Source organism: Pinus tabuliformis, chromosome 9 (genome assembly GCF_031772625.1).
Source record: "Pinus tabuliformis cultivar Carrire ecotype Pingquan chromosome 9, CPIR1, whole genome shotgun sequence".
Lineage (NCBI taxonomy): Eukaryota > Viridiplantae > Streptophyta > Pinopsida > Pinales > Pinaceae > Pinus > Pinus tabuliformis.
In genome coordinates, this window is record NC_142307.1 from 31,217,420 (window position 1) to 31,231,850 (window position 14,431).

The 14,431-nt window shown below is 40.4% G+C and overlaps 2 protein-coding genes across 2 annotated transcripts; both read left to right on the top strand.

Moving 5' to 3' along the window:
* The first annotated feature begins 6,309 nt into the window (after positions 1-6,309).
* On the top strand, positions 6,310-7,581 carry LOC149146950 (uncharacterized). The gene has a single exon (XM_089441671.1). The coding sequence runs from the start codon at positions 6,310-6,312 to the stop codon at positions 7,579-7,581; it is 1,272 nt and encodes a 423-aa protein (XP_089297797.1).
* A 699-nt stretch (positions 7,582-8,280) lies between these two features.
* LOC149146951 (uncharacterized) lies at positions 8,281-8,856 on the top strand. Its single transcript, XM_089441672.1, has one exon. The coding sequence runs from the start codon at positions 8,281-8,283 to the stop codon at positions 8,854-8,856; it is 576 nt and encodes a 191-aa protein (XP_089297798.1).
* The last annotated feature ends 5,575 nt before the right edge of the window (positions 8,857-14,431 follow it).

Here is a 14,431-nt window from a genome sequence, read left to right on the forward strand (position 1 = left end):
ATATGACCAAGACTGACATAGTGACCTCATACCTTACCAAGATCACACAGGTGAGAGATGAGTTGGATGAAGTGGGCGAGATTATCCCTGAGGACCAGTTGGTCAGGATGACATTGGATGGTTTTCCAAAGCAGGGGGATAGATTCATAAATGATGTTATTGCCAGAGAGCATTTTCCTGAATGGAGTAGGAAGTGGGATGATTTAATCTAAGAGGATACTAAGAGGAATGCTAATACTGGTAGTCTGTGTGGTGGTGGGGATCAAGGAAGATAATGTAGCCTTTGAAACCAAGGTAAATAAGAAGGCCAAGAATGGGTCTTCTAGTGGGGCCAAGCAACAAAAGGGACAATAGGGGTTCAAGAAGGCCATGAGAAAATTGAGATGATTTTATCATAATAAGATGGGTCATTATGCCTTTTTGTGTCCTAACAAAAAGGAGAATAAGAAGGGCATTGCAACATCAATCGAGGTGGATGAGTTTTCCGCCAAGTTTGATACAAAGTTTGATTTAGTGGTGAGTCTAGCAACTAGTGTTATAGAGCAACATGCTCTTGATCACGAGAGCACACCTTAGGTTTTAGGATCTTCAAGAGGTGCATAGGGATTGGGAGGATTATAAATTTCTGGATTTATCAGAAACACCTTCCTCAGTGAGAGGGATTGGTGAGAAACACCTTCCTCAATAAGACAAAAGTGTTGAGTAAAGGGTACCAAGGAGGTGTTTCCTAGAACTTTTTTCCTTTGGCCTAGGAAAACACGCAAGACACCTTTTTAGTGGGTGACTTTATGAGTTATTAAAGTCATGTGACTTTTAGTCACTTTATAAAGTTTAAAAAGTACTTAGTACTTTATTATATTAAAAGTTACTTTATAAAATTAAAGGGACCTTATATTTCTAAAGCGACTTCATGATAAAAAGGTACAAGTTACAAAAACAAGTTATAAAGTGATTAGGGAGGCTCATTAATGAAGGGGGAGATGTGAAAAGAGGGTTAATGGGAGATTAAATCTCCACCCTTGGTCAAGGAGAGATGAGATCTAATCTCAACAATTGATCATATGGTTAGGGCTTCATTTCATTATGAAGGCTAAAAAGGGAGAAATGCAAAGAGAGCTCACTCATTCCTTAAGTGCAAAGTTAGAGAAGAGGAGGAGAAGAGGAGGTTGATATAACTTGTAAAGGAGGCTGAGATAACTTCTAGAGGGTGGGTATTAGATAACTTTTGTTGGAGGAAAGAATCTACTTCAAGAGGAGAAGAAGGAGAGAGGCTAAGATAAATTTTACTGGAGGAGTGAATCTACATCAAGAGGAGAAAAACAAGGAGGTCGAGATAACATTGCTTAAGGAGAGAAAAATATATAGCAAGGAGAAATTAATAGGCCCGAGTTTCTAGCAGATATTATTGGCATGTAAACTGCGATAATGAGGTGAAGGCTCTAGCACACAATTTGAGGGGCTCAGAGAGATTATTAGTATGATTTTCAAAGAAGCTCTAGCACAGTAATTGTAGGACCTTTAACACAAAAAACAAGGGCATTAACTATGGTTTGATAGGCTAAAAGATCTATGAATATGAGTGTTGAAATCAAGGTAATGACAACTTTGTTTCTTGGGCAATATTTGAAATGAAATCGAGGGTTGAGTTTGTAGAAGGTGGCCAGAAATTCAAGGAATTTATTGTTGATTTAGTGGCACAAAATTCGAGGGAATAATTATGATAGAGGCACATAGTTCGAGGGGCATAGATTGCTAACTGTTAGATAAGTTTCAAATTGTGACTCAAATTTCTAGAGGATTGGCACAAGTTTCAAGGGAGAGCTAAGTCCTTTGATATGTAATTTAAAGATGTAATTATTTCTCTGTGAAACGCAATAAAAAATCCTTCAAACTGGTTTTCCTCTTGTGGATTATTTTAGGGTCTGAGATTGACCAAAAATAAGTGTCTCAAATTGTGTGTATGCTTGTGTGAAATTATTTTATCTACTGTGTTATGAATAAAAAATATAAAAAATAATACAAATAATGTAAACAATAATAATAATAAATAATCTAGTAATTAGTTAATGAAGAGGTATTTCACTGAGGACATGATTGTTGGTGAAGGGGTATCTGCCTAGGTATATAAGCAGGCCCTCACCATCATTGTAATCATCATCTCACTTTTATTCAAATATTCTTATATATAAAATTACTTGTCCTACAATGGATGTAAATTTTGTCTTTGAAGTATTCTGAAGATTATTTTAGTATATGAACTTTGTTCGTTACATTGGTATCATAGCATACCACTGAAGTATACAAACTTTGTTCATTACATTGGTATCAAAGTTGTTCAATCCTTTGGACATTCAACCATTGCACAAAAGCCAATTTGATCTGATCTTTGGCCATCAAACTTCTGTCAAACTTGTTGTCGTATGATTCAAGAATTTTGCTACACAATTTCTGGAGATTCTCCATATTATCATCCAGCCTTTAGCCATTAAAAAAAAACAAAAAACAAAAAAAATGTATATAAAAAAAAAGAAAATAAAATAAAAATAATTTGATTTTTTTTTTAAAGTAATTTTTTTTAATAATATATATATATAAACAAAACAAAATTAATTCTGACATGACTACAACACGCAACCACCCACGACCTTCAACAACCTGAGTTCCCACACAGGACAACTTTGACGGCCACCACATAGCTTCTACTCTCCCATCAAGACTTCCACCCATTCCGCCTAGATGCCTTCTCCACACGTCTATCACTGAAAAATTCAGCTTCGTTCTATAAACTTCTTTATCATCCAGGGACACATAGTCCCTACGTTTCTCCTGCTCCTCCATCAACCATGTTTCGCCAACCGTACCAACATTGCAACCACCATGAGACTGTAGTCGACGGGAAACCATACAACGCTATAAGCTTGTTGTCGAGACTCTAGTCGTCAAAAAACCACACCAACATTGCTCTTTCTCCAGAATTATATGCACCTCCATTGAAAACCATCGTGTTATTTGATATGCAACTATTGTCATTCTCTCCTCCATTTCCATCAACATTTTCACAAACCGCTCCCTTATTCCACTCGTTTTCACCAGCAACAACCGTTGATACACCCGCACCTTCATCCACTTCATTGACTCACTACAATACAACAATCTCTATGTTTCATTGATTAATCTAAGCCAAGAGGTAAAATTGTCAATTGCCCAACCATTGAGGAGTCACAACCCTGGAAAAAAGCAAAATTAAATAAGTAAATTAAGGTGAACTAAATTGATGATTATAAACGTTGTCGTCAAATTAATAAATTTTGTTCCATCCATTAATAAAACAATCGAATTTAAAAAAGTGTATGAGAGAGAAAAAAATGAAAACCTACACATATATATTAAAAAAAGAAAAATTAAATTAAATTAAAAAAATAAAGAAAAAATATATATAATAATTAAAGAAAAAAGACATTAATACCATTAAAGTTTGAAAAGGTATAAAAGGGATACTTTTTAAAAATTCCCAGGGTTAAAAAAAGAAAATAAAAGAAGAAGAGATGAGTATTATTTAAAAAAAGTATTATAATAAAATAATACCTTAAGTAGTATACCAAAGATGGAGTTGGAATCTAATTCAAAAATGAAGGAAGAACAATTTTTGTTTAAGGGTATTTTAATCACAAGTCACGAGTTAATTACATTAAAAGGGACTGTCCAAGAGAAAAAAGTTGATATCGCTATTAGTACAAGCAATGATAAAAATTACATAAATATTAATCTGACGAATCAAATATTAATTTCATATGCCAATATAGGCGAAATAACATTTTTTTTTTGAAAAAATATGAAATTAGTGATTCACAAATAACAATAGATAATTATGAGTACATATCTCAATTTTGTGTTAAAAAAGCGTATGACATAGAGGTTGACATAATTCTTCGTCGAACTTGGTTCATGTTCATGTTAAACATAGAGATTATTATTATTTTTTATTTATTTTTATGCTTTCTTATAAGGGAAAAATGATCACATTTTGAGACATGGCAATGAATTCAAAATTGATAATATCCTCATCAAAAGACTTTAAAGATGTTACGAAATTGATACCTCAAAATAATCAAAACACAATATCGAAGAAGTAAAAATGTGTTCGAGGAGGTTGTATCCAATAAAAATGAAGAAAATTTTCTTTAAAATATCATATCTAGAAACTACTTGCACAACTCAAAAGTGTAAAACTAAGAAGCACAAGTTAGAACAAGAAAACGAAAGTTTAGACAAAAGTCTATCAGAGAAATAAGAGGAAAAATTGCATTTAGAGAACCTTAATAAAAAAATATTAGAGAAAATTAAGTGTTTAAAAGATGAGAAGTTTGAATGTCAAAGTAAAGTTGACTGAAAAAATGAAGAACCCTTACATCTCAAAAATCATAATAAGAGTCTACTCACTCAAATTAAGAAACTTAAAAATGATAAGAAATCATTGAACAACAGATTAGAAGAATTTATCATGAAAGAAGTGTCGAAGTCTTCATTCCATGTTGAAAGGAAATATACGAACACCGATCCAATCAATATCACAACTCAAGAAAATGACAAACCAGTTGAAGAAAAATGTATTCACATCTTGTAGTTCAGACGATGGAAATTCCAAGTGAAGATTTTGTAGCCACTTCAGCAACATCAATACCTGAATTAAATCAAGAAATTTCCACATGCATGATAAGGGAAAGTCAAAACAGAAGAACTCCTTATCGACACCCGAAGCACAAGAGCCTAATTTTCAATCAATCTATGCACCATTATCACTCATAACATAAACAACAAACTTGTAACATGCTTTATTTTTGAAGGAATAGTCGACTCTGCTGCGGACTGCGCGCGCCCACTGCGCGTTCCCTGACCTAGCAGCCGACTGTTGGTCCTCTTTCTGCAGCGCGAGGCCACTGGCCTCTGGCCTTCCATGGCCTCCTCAACCCCTGTCACGGAGGGCCCCATTCAACCCGAGGCAGATGCGAACCTCCCTTCAGATGCTGATGCGTTCTCTGCCTTAGTTAAATCTCTACAGCCACAGAGAACTCGCCCTGCGCTGTCCAAGTTTGTCAAGAAACTGGATGGGTTGCAAGAGGTTGTCCTTCCTCCTTCGATTCCACGAATGGTTGCTCTCTCATTAGCAGAGCGGGGGCTCATCGGACAGTTCACTGGCCTATGGCCCTCCCCGAAAACTGTTCAGCGATGGATCGAAAGAAACTGGGCCGACAAAGTCAATGGCAAAATCGCTATTCGCTTCTGTGGAAAAGGATACTATACTTTCCACTTTGAATCTAGAGCTGATAAGGACCTAATCTTCAGAAATGGGCCATATTTCATGGATTCTCGCGGTCTGTACTTGAACAAATGGACTCCAAACTTCAATCTTGAGCTGGATGTCCCTAATGCTGTTCTGGTCTAGGTTCATCTTTCGCACCTCCCGCTCCACTGTTGGGGAGATGACTCGGTCTGAGCCATCGGCAATGTTGTTGGAAAATACATAGATCGATGTGAGCCCAAGGACAATATGCAGGCATGTGCGCGGATATGCGTTGAAGTCGATCTCGACAAAGGTCTTCCAGAAGCAATCAAACTAAAAGTGGACGACTGGACACATATCCAGCAGCTGGACTACGAGCAAATCCCCTTCAAATGCAAGGTATGCCACGAATACGGCCACTTCGCCAATCGCTGTCCAAAAATTGTTAATGTTGAATTTGATCAATTAGAAGAACAATGGGAAATTGTAAAGAAAAAGAAGACTGCCTCTGGAATGAAAGCAAACTCTGAAGAACCTCCCAAAACTGCCCCTCTCAAGCCTAATCCCCCTTCAGCTCCGCCCAAAGCCTCCCCCTCAGCTGTCCCTTCCCCCTCCTCTCCTCTTGGTCCACCCATTTTCCCCTCTTCGGGGCCATCCTCTGATTCTCCCCTGATCTCATCAAATCCCTTTGGTGCCCTCTCTCTCCCTGATAATGAACCCTTGATCCCCCTCGAAAATGACCCCCCAATCCCCCTTTCTCTTACTCAATCCTCCCCCTCCCACTCCCTCGCCCCACCCCCACCCCGATCTACTAGAAGCTCCTCGAAAGAGCATGGAATCAATCTAGAAACTCAAAAAAAAGGGCCTGGTAGGAAATCAAGTAAACAACAAAGGAATGAAAGTGCTCAAAAAGACATCACTATGGGAACTCAAAACCCCATAGAAACTTACATATTGGGGCAAAACAACAATGAAGCAACACATAAGGAGCAAGGGGGACGAGCATCCCTCCGAAACCCAAATACTCAATGATCAAAGTCATATCATGGAACTGTAGGGGACTAGGGCACCCCTCAAAAATTGCTGCCCTGAAAGATCTCACAGCTCAGGAGAAGCCAGGAATTGTAATGATTCAGGAAACAAAACAAAGACTGCAAGAGATGACAAGAATTATAGAACAGCTCAGGCATTATCAGGGACAAATATGTGAAGCAAGAGGAGCTTCAGGCGGCATCACCACAATGTGGAATAAAAATACTTGGAAATGCACATCCAAAACTATCACTCCATACTGGATCAAAGTCACACTTGAAAAACAAGCAGAGGATAAGCAAATAGTCCTCTACAACATTTATGCTCCGAACCATTTCAGAGATAAAGATCAGTGTTGGGCCACACTTGAGGAAGACATCCAAGCTGAAGAAAATAGGAATATCATCTTAGGGGGAGATCTAAACCTTATATTACATTCAAATGAAAAAAGAGGAGGCATTTTTACTCATGATCCTTACAGAGCAAAGCTAGAAAACATCATGCAAGAGTGCGATTTAGTAGACATCATCCCAAAAAATCGGAGGTTCACTTGGAACAACCGTAGGCTGGGTAGAGATAACATTCTGGAGCGCCTTGATAGAATCTTGGTAAATACTTCTTTCCTCTCTGATTTTTCCATTGCTCATGCTGACATTCTGCCTTATTCAGCATCTGATCACTATCCCATCAGCATTGTCTTGGAAGCACACTGCCCATTGGGGCCGTTGCCTTTCAAATATAATCCTCTTTGGCGTAACAATCCTATTGTGGATCAGATTGTCCAAACAGCCTGGCACCACCATATAGAAGGATCTCCGGTTTTCATTTGGGAATGCAAGCTGAAGAATACAAAGTGTGCCCTGAAGGAATGGGTGAAACAGCACTACAAAGAACCAGAAAATGTCAAAGAAGAGCTGAAAAATAAATTAAAAGACAACCACAGAAAAATTGAGGAAAATGGGCTGACCCAAGAGAATAAAGATTTAGAAAGTGATATATACTATCAGCTGTACCGGGTTAATAGGGACGAAGAGCAGAAGTGGAGAATTAAATCAAGACAGCTTTGGCTTCATGAAGGAGACAAAAATACAGCTTTCTTCCATAAACAAGCAACTGTCTGGAAAGTCAGAAATAATGTCACCATGATTAATGATGAGGAAGGCCGCCCTCAAAGAACCCAAGAAGCCATCAAGCAAACTTCCTCAGCCTATTACAACACTCTTCTAACTGAGATAAAGGAAACAGAAGATTATTCAGACTTCTTATAGCATATGCCCAAAGGAGTCAGCGAGGATGTTAATGCAGACCTAATTAAGGAGATCAATGAAGAAGAAATACATGATGCCATCTGGGCTCTCCAGCCAGATAAAGCCCCAGGCCCAGATGGCTTTCCTATCTGTTTCTATAGATCATACTGGGGAGTAATTAAAAAAGACCTGGTCAAAATGCTAAGATGGGTCCAACGTAAATGCAAAGTTGGAGGATTCACTAATGCCACCCACCTGGCCCTTATCCCTAAAGAAAATCGACCTCTGACTTTCTCTCGCTTCCGCCCAATATCCTTGTGCAACTCATCATATAAAATTTTGACAAAAATCTTGGCTACCTGACTAAAGCCAATCCTCCCCTCTCTAATATCTGAAAATCAAGGAGGTTTTTTGGCTAATAGGCAAATTTCAGACTCCATCCTTCTCGTCCAAGAGGCCATACACTCCAGTCAAATCCGAAATGAGAAAGGCTTCATACTAAAGTTAGACTTAGCCAATGCCTTTGACCGTGTCAGACACTCATTCCTGTTTGCTGTGCTCGAAAAAATGGGTTTTGCCACATCCTTTATTAGCCTTATCAAAGCATGCATTACAGGACCTTGGATATCTCCTCTTCTAAATGGCAGACCTGGACCTCCCTTCCAATCCTCTCGGGGCCTTAGACAAGGCTGCCCTCTCTCACCCTATCTCTTTATATTAATGGCTGAATCTTTTAGCAGAGTTCTGGATTACAACCGTCGCATGGGCCTCATCACCGGAATCAAATTTGACAATGGTGTCAAAAACATTAATCACTCTCAGTTTGCCGATGATACTCTTTTAATGGCGGGAGCTTCAAACATTATAGCCCGTCGCTTTAAAACCCTTCTAGACAAATACATGAGTTATTTTGGAGGTCTGATAAATTATCATAAGAGCTGTATATATGGGTGGAACACATCGGCACATGTCCTCCATAGGATTGCTCGTACTCTTGGGGTTCCTTATAAGCTGAACTGGGAGCAATTTACCTATTTGGGCATGCCTGTATGTGCTGGCAACTTGAAAGCTACAACCTGGGAAATTATTATTGACAAAATGAAACGGAAGATTCAGCATTGGGGCACCTCTTGGCTTAACCCAGCACGGCGTATCACTCTCTTGAAAGCAAGCCTATCATCCCTGCCCTTATATTGCTTTACTCTTATTCAAGCCCCTGCTAGCTTCCATCTTAAAATGGATGCTCTCCTTCATCACTTTCTTTGGCAAGGAGGAAGAAATGAAAAAAAAAGTTAGCTGGAAGCAGGTCACTCAGCCTTGTGAGAATGGAGGGCTGGGAATCAAAACATCCAAATTTCTAAACCTCGCCTTTGCTGGCAAGCTGGTTTGGAGACTTATAACTGGAAGGAATGCTTGGTGGAAATCTGTTCTCGAAAAAAAGTATCTCAGCCGCCCAAGGTACCAGCTCTTGGATCATGAGCTTCCCAACAGAGCTTGTTCAAAAATTTGGAGGATGTGTAAAAAAGCTATCCCTTTTCTTGATCAAAACACTTCCAAAGTGCCAAAAGGAGGCAGCCACATAAGAATAGGGGAAGACAAAATTATGGGGCATCAGCCCATAAGCCAACGGCCTGGAACACAGCAAATTCTAGCTCACTTCAGCAGCGTAGGTATTCAAACTCTGGCTCAGATCTCTCAATGGGAAACCCTCTCCCAATTCTGGAAAGGATGGAGTTTCCCTCAGGTATCAGCAGATATAGAAATTAGCCTTAACAACCTGAAAACTCATCTTCATGGTATAGCGCCCACCAAACGCTGCCTTGCTGATGAATTCCGATGGGACCCCTCAGGCACTGTCTACACTATTAAGGCAGCATACCATCAGATTTGCACCAGCGAGTATCCCATGGCAATCTGGGCGCATTGGAGACTTGTTTGGAAGGCTGAAACCCTTCCAAAAATCAAATTCTTCTTATGGATCCTTTTAAGAGGGAAAGTCCTCACTGCTGAGAACCTCAGAAAGCGAGGAATACATGGGCCATCACGCTATCCAAATTGCCAAAACGAAGAAGAGACAATCCAGCATCTGTTTATAGACTGCTCCTTTGCCTCAGCCTGCTGGAAAGAAGCCTTTCGAAGCCACAATCCCCCCTGGGTGTCTGGCACAAGCATATATGAAGTGCTGCATACTTGGAAAAAGAGCTACCCGTGGGGAAGAAAAGCAAACAATGCAGCCCGCAAGGTCTGGAACGCCTTGACCTGTACCCTTATTTGGAACATCTGGTTAGCAAGAAACAGAAGGATCTTCAAAGGCACATCAACTAATGTCAGAAAAACCTATAAAAAATCTTGGAATCTCAACCTGGAAACACTATCCATAAAATGTCATGGGAATCTGAAGGTGATGGATTTGACAGATGAAGAAAGGAATTACATAGGGCAGATTCTAGACAGAAGCAGCATAGAACAAAAAAGACATGACCCCAATAGCAGAGACAAGCCAATAAGCAACTGGAAGATTAGGATGAAAGATGAAGAATTTGCCCGGTGGCTCAAGAACAACAATACTCATTATCTGTTTTTCGATGGAGCCTCAAAATCCAACCCAGGAATGGCTGGGGCTGGAGGTCTTATATGCAATGGTAATGGAGATGTTTTAACTGAATTTGAATGGGGACTGGGCCATGCTTCAAACAACAGGGCTGAAGCCTTCGCCCTCCTCCAAGGTCTGCTCCAGCTTCAGAAGTTTGGTATACCCAAGGCTACTATTATCGGAGACTCCGCCATCATCATTAGATTGATGATAAGCAATAGGAAAGCTCAAAACTAAGTTTGCATTAGATCATGGAGCGATGCCGCATTTTGGACCAACAAATGAAAGGCAATCTCTACTATCACGTCCTTAGATCTCTTAATAAAAAAGCAGATAAATTGGCTAACAAAGCATGTTTACACCCTCTTGGCATCCTTCGGTGCAATGGCACTGATCAATACACTTTCATACCATGATCAGGATCCTTCCCTTCAGTAGACTCAATCCTCATCAGGTCTCTGTTCGCAGATCACTAAGCTCTCTGCCATGCCTCTCTGTGAATTTCCATCAATCATCCTTCTACCATATGGCAATGGCCTCTACAGATGCGATCCTCTCAAATCCAAACTTGAACTTCCTCAGCTCCGCCCTTACAAATTACTCAATTCTCTACGATCTCAGCGGCTCCACCACCCCTCGATTAGCCAACTACTTAACTTATCCTGCCAAAATTTTCCTCTCCTCTGTCTATCGGCCCCAGGCGCAGAACGGGCAGGGTTTTTTGAAAACAGTTTTGCAGCTACCTCAGGCAATCTTTTATTTCTGCGAATCCGATCCACAGAAATTTCAGATGTGTCCCCGACTACTCCAATTTGTCTGCACAATTGGCACAACCTTTTCAACCGATTACCATCACAAACCTTGGGAAATCAAAGATATCTGCAATGTTTGCTTGCGAGCTTCGGATTCAACAGTTGAAGGCTGGTGCGACAAGGGCCGTGTTCGATTCACAAGGCACTGCGGCTTTCACAAGGCTTCAGATTCAGCAAGGGCCGCGTTCGATTCACAAGGTGCTTCCGCTTTGCTGCTACAGATATGGATGATCCATAACGTGGTGGCCTGTGAGCAGATAACAACTTCAGTGGGCGGAAAACTACAGTTTGTCCGAATCTACACAGCATTACGATTGTACACAGCATCGGAAACAAGATGTAATGCTGACTCAATAAATATTTGTATCTGCTATTGGATCATCACCTTCCAACCACACTCTGTAAAAATGGAGATCCGTCTCCCTCCTTGTTTCCTTTTTTGAATACAAAACAACAACTGATATTGTGAAAAAAAAAAACATAAACAACAAACTTATGCTCCAAGGAATACTGAAGTTTGTAGAATCAACTCATGTGATAACAATTCATCATGAGTTTACAGTCACTGCAAGATTCCATAGAATATTAACTTAGGATGGTCAGATCCCCTCTCAGTTTGGCAATTTTATTCATCACTCTAAGGATCTTATCATCTTGTGTCAATGAGAATGACAACTCGAAGAATACTGAAAGATGCAAATAGTTTACAAGACAAAGAAACATATGACACACCTTGTCAACAATAAGCTTTGAGGACAACTTTTTGAAGAGGAGGAAATGTTATGAATAAGAGATATATAAGATAATACAAATAATGTAAACAATAAGAATAATAAATAATCTAGTAATTAGTTAATGAAGACGCATGTCCCTAAGGACATGATTGTTGGTGAAGAGGTATTTTCCTAGGTATATAAGGAGGCCCTCACCTTCATTGTAATAATCATCTCACTTGTACTGAAATATTCTTATATATATAATTGCTTGTCCTACAATGTATGTATTCGTCTTTGAATTATATTGAAGCTTATTGTAGTATACGAACTTTGTTCATTACAAACTAAGTGTAAAAGTGAAGGTAGTGGTAACCTAGCAGTGTTTTGGTTGCAATTTAATATTCATGTTTATCTCAACAAATTTGAAATGAAACATGCGAGCATTAAACAATGATGTGCAAGGACTATAGGGACCTCTTGTAGCAGCTACAACTACCCTCCAAAATTTTGGCCTGCACCAATTTCGGAGCCTCCCTTGAAGAGGTCACTTGATCACTGCACACACTCGGGTTCACTATGTGAGCTCGTGTGAGGCTTTACATCCGCCTTGCTTGTTCATTGCATTCAAGTCTCTACATGCTAATGTCCAAGTCATGCTTGTGACCATGTTCTCATTATGCTCAAAGTCTTCGCTTCATATGTGTTTGTTGTGTTCGCCATGAAAGCATCTGTCGCACTCACACACAGAGTCACATTCGTTGTTGCGCAAGCGTTGTCTCAATCAATGAATGATTGATCATGAGAGTCGTGCTTGTCGCTTGCACCGTCAGTCAGTCATGTTGAACATTTGTGTATGGATGGTTTGTCATTTCATCGTCAAGTCATGCGAGTGTTTTCGTATGATCACCTATGCACCTTTCACCTGTTCACAAACTTAGTCATTTTTGTTGAATTTCTGACGATTAGAATCCTCATTGACAGCCGAACCATCACCTATTTTCAACTCGATCAACTGTCAACCAGAATAGGGCAGAAGCACCAAGCTAGTCCTTCCAAGATGCGCTACCTGCAAGAAATCTGATCAACTCTGATGTTGGTCACCCAGACAGTCGGACTCGACAGTCACCCCGGGACTGACTCCCCTCAAAATTTTTGCAGAGGCCACGAACCTCACCTACTCAACTAACTGAGGAAATTGCGCAGATAGGCTGGATAAACACAAAGTGCCCGCCACTGTCTCCTTCAGAAAATTGCGCAGTGTTCCTAGTCAGTCATCCGGACAGTCGATCGATTGTTCATCTCAGAAATTGTGTAGTGCTCATGAGCAGGCGTTCCATTTCCCATCAGTCAGCTCAGCTTAGAAATTGGGCAGAGATGATCAATAGGCTAGCCTTCTGGACTCAGTGCAGTTTTCCCAGCCAGTAGCTCCTAGCAACAGACTGCCTGTTCCCTCCAGGAATTACACAGTTTCTGTTGCCAGTGATTGAGCAACCAACTACCAGTTCCCTCTAAGAATTGCATAGTTTTGGCTGCCAGTGACCCCAACAGCCAACTGGCAGTTCCTTCTATGAATTGCGTATTTCTGGCTACTAGTGACCCAGCAGCCAATAGGCAGTTCCCTCTGGGAATTGTGCAGTTCTGGCTTCTAGTATCCCGGGCAGTTCTTCAGAAAAACTGCGCAATCCCTGCTTGCTGACCCTTCATGTAGCCTGACCCGTTCCTCTGGAAAATTGCACAAATTTGGTTGTCCAGCCTCCGCTGACTGTTCGTTCCAGAAAGTGCACAGAGCATACCTGCCTTGCCCTCCTGTAGCCTGAACTGTACCTCCAAAAATTTGCGCAATTTTGCCTCCCAGCCAAGCCAGGCCTTGCAGACAGTCACTGTCAACTCAAATTGTCTGTCTCCATCTCTCAGTGACTTTTGCACAGTTTTTATCAGTAGTTGCTCGGAGCCATCATCGCACATCACAGCCCTGTTGCCTCTCCTAGTCACCTGCATCCAAATGATCATGTGTCATGGTAGACTAAGAGGTTTTGGATTTGATGTCGTCTCTTCATGAGTGACTGCAGGTAAGGTACACCAACAAACATGTTAAGACGAATAACGGGATGAATGAAGGGAGCACATGCAGATGGACAGGTTCACCAATGGATGAACGAACAAAGCATGTGAAGTGGACGAACGCGACGAACATGCACCTTCGCGAACAAGTGAGCCTGTCAAGCCTTCAAGTATGAAAGCAAGGAACAACATGCTAAAGCTTCATCATGTGAACCAAGGACCATTGAAGATTCCATGCACTTCGCCATGCAGAGGTGAAGCTATGATACACCATGAAGGCATCCATCACTCAGCAACACTATAGCTTGGCATGCACTCCAACAGCAACACGAATGTACCAGCATTGTCATGTCAAGTCATGAGTCATGTTGCCCACATCTCCACTATGGGCTTGTTGTCAATCAATGTGATGTAACATGGAAGTCCAAGAGACCCACTTGTTGAACATAGAGTCATGTAAGTTGGAAAGTCATGGAATTCGAATGGTCATGAGGGTAGTCGAACAACCACAAGGGTCAAATTCACCCTTGGCTATAAATACCCCCCTCATTTGTACATGTAATGACTTTTCATCTCAGCTCCTCCCAAATAGCCAAGAGAGTCTATAATCTTTTCTTTGAGGAGTAAGTAGTGTTGGAAATAATACTGAGAAGGGGGGTGAATCAGTATTATCAAATCAAACATTTTTT

Coding starts and splice junctions, on each gene's coding strand:
- LOC149146950 (XM_089441671.1), top strand. CDS start 6,310: ATGATCAAAGTCATATCATGGAACTGTAGGGGACTAGGGCACCCCTCA.
- LOC149146951 (XM_089441672.1), top strand. CDS start 8,281: ATGGCTGAATCTTTTAGCAGAGTTCTGGATTACAACCGTCGCATGGGC.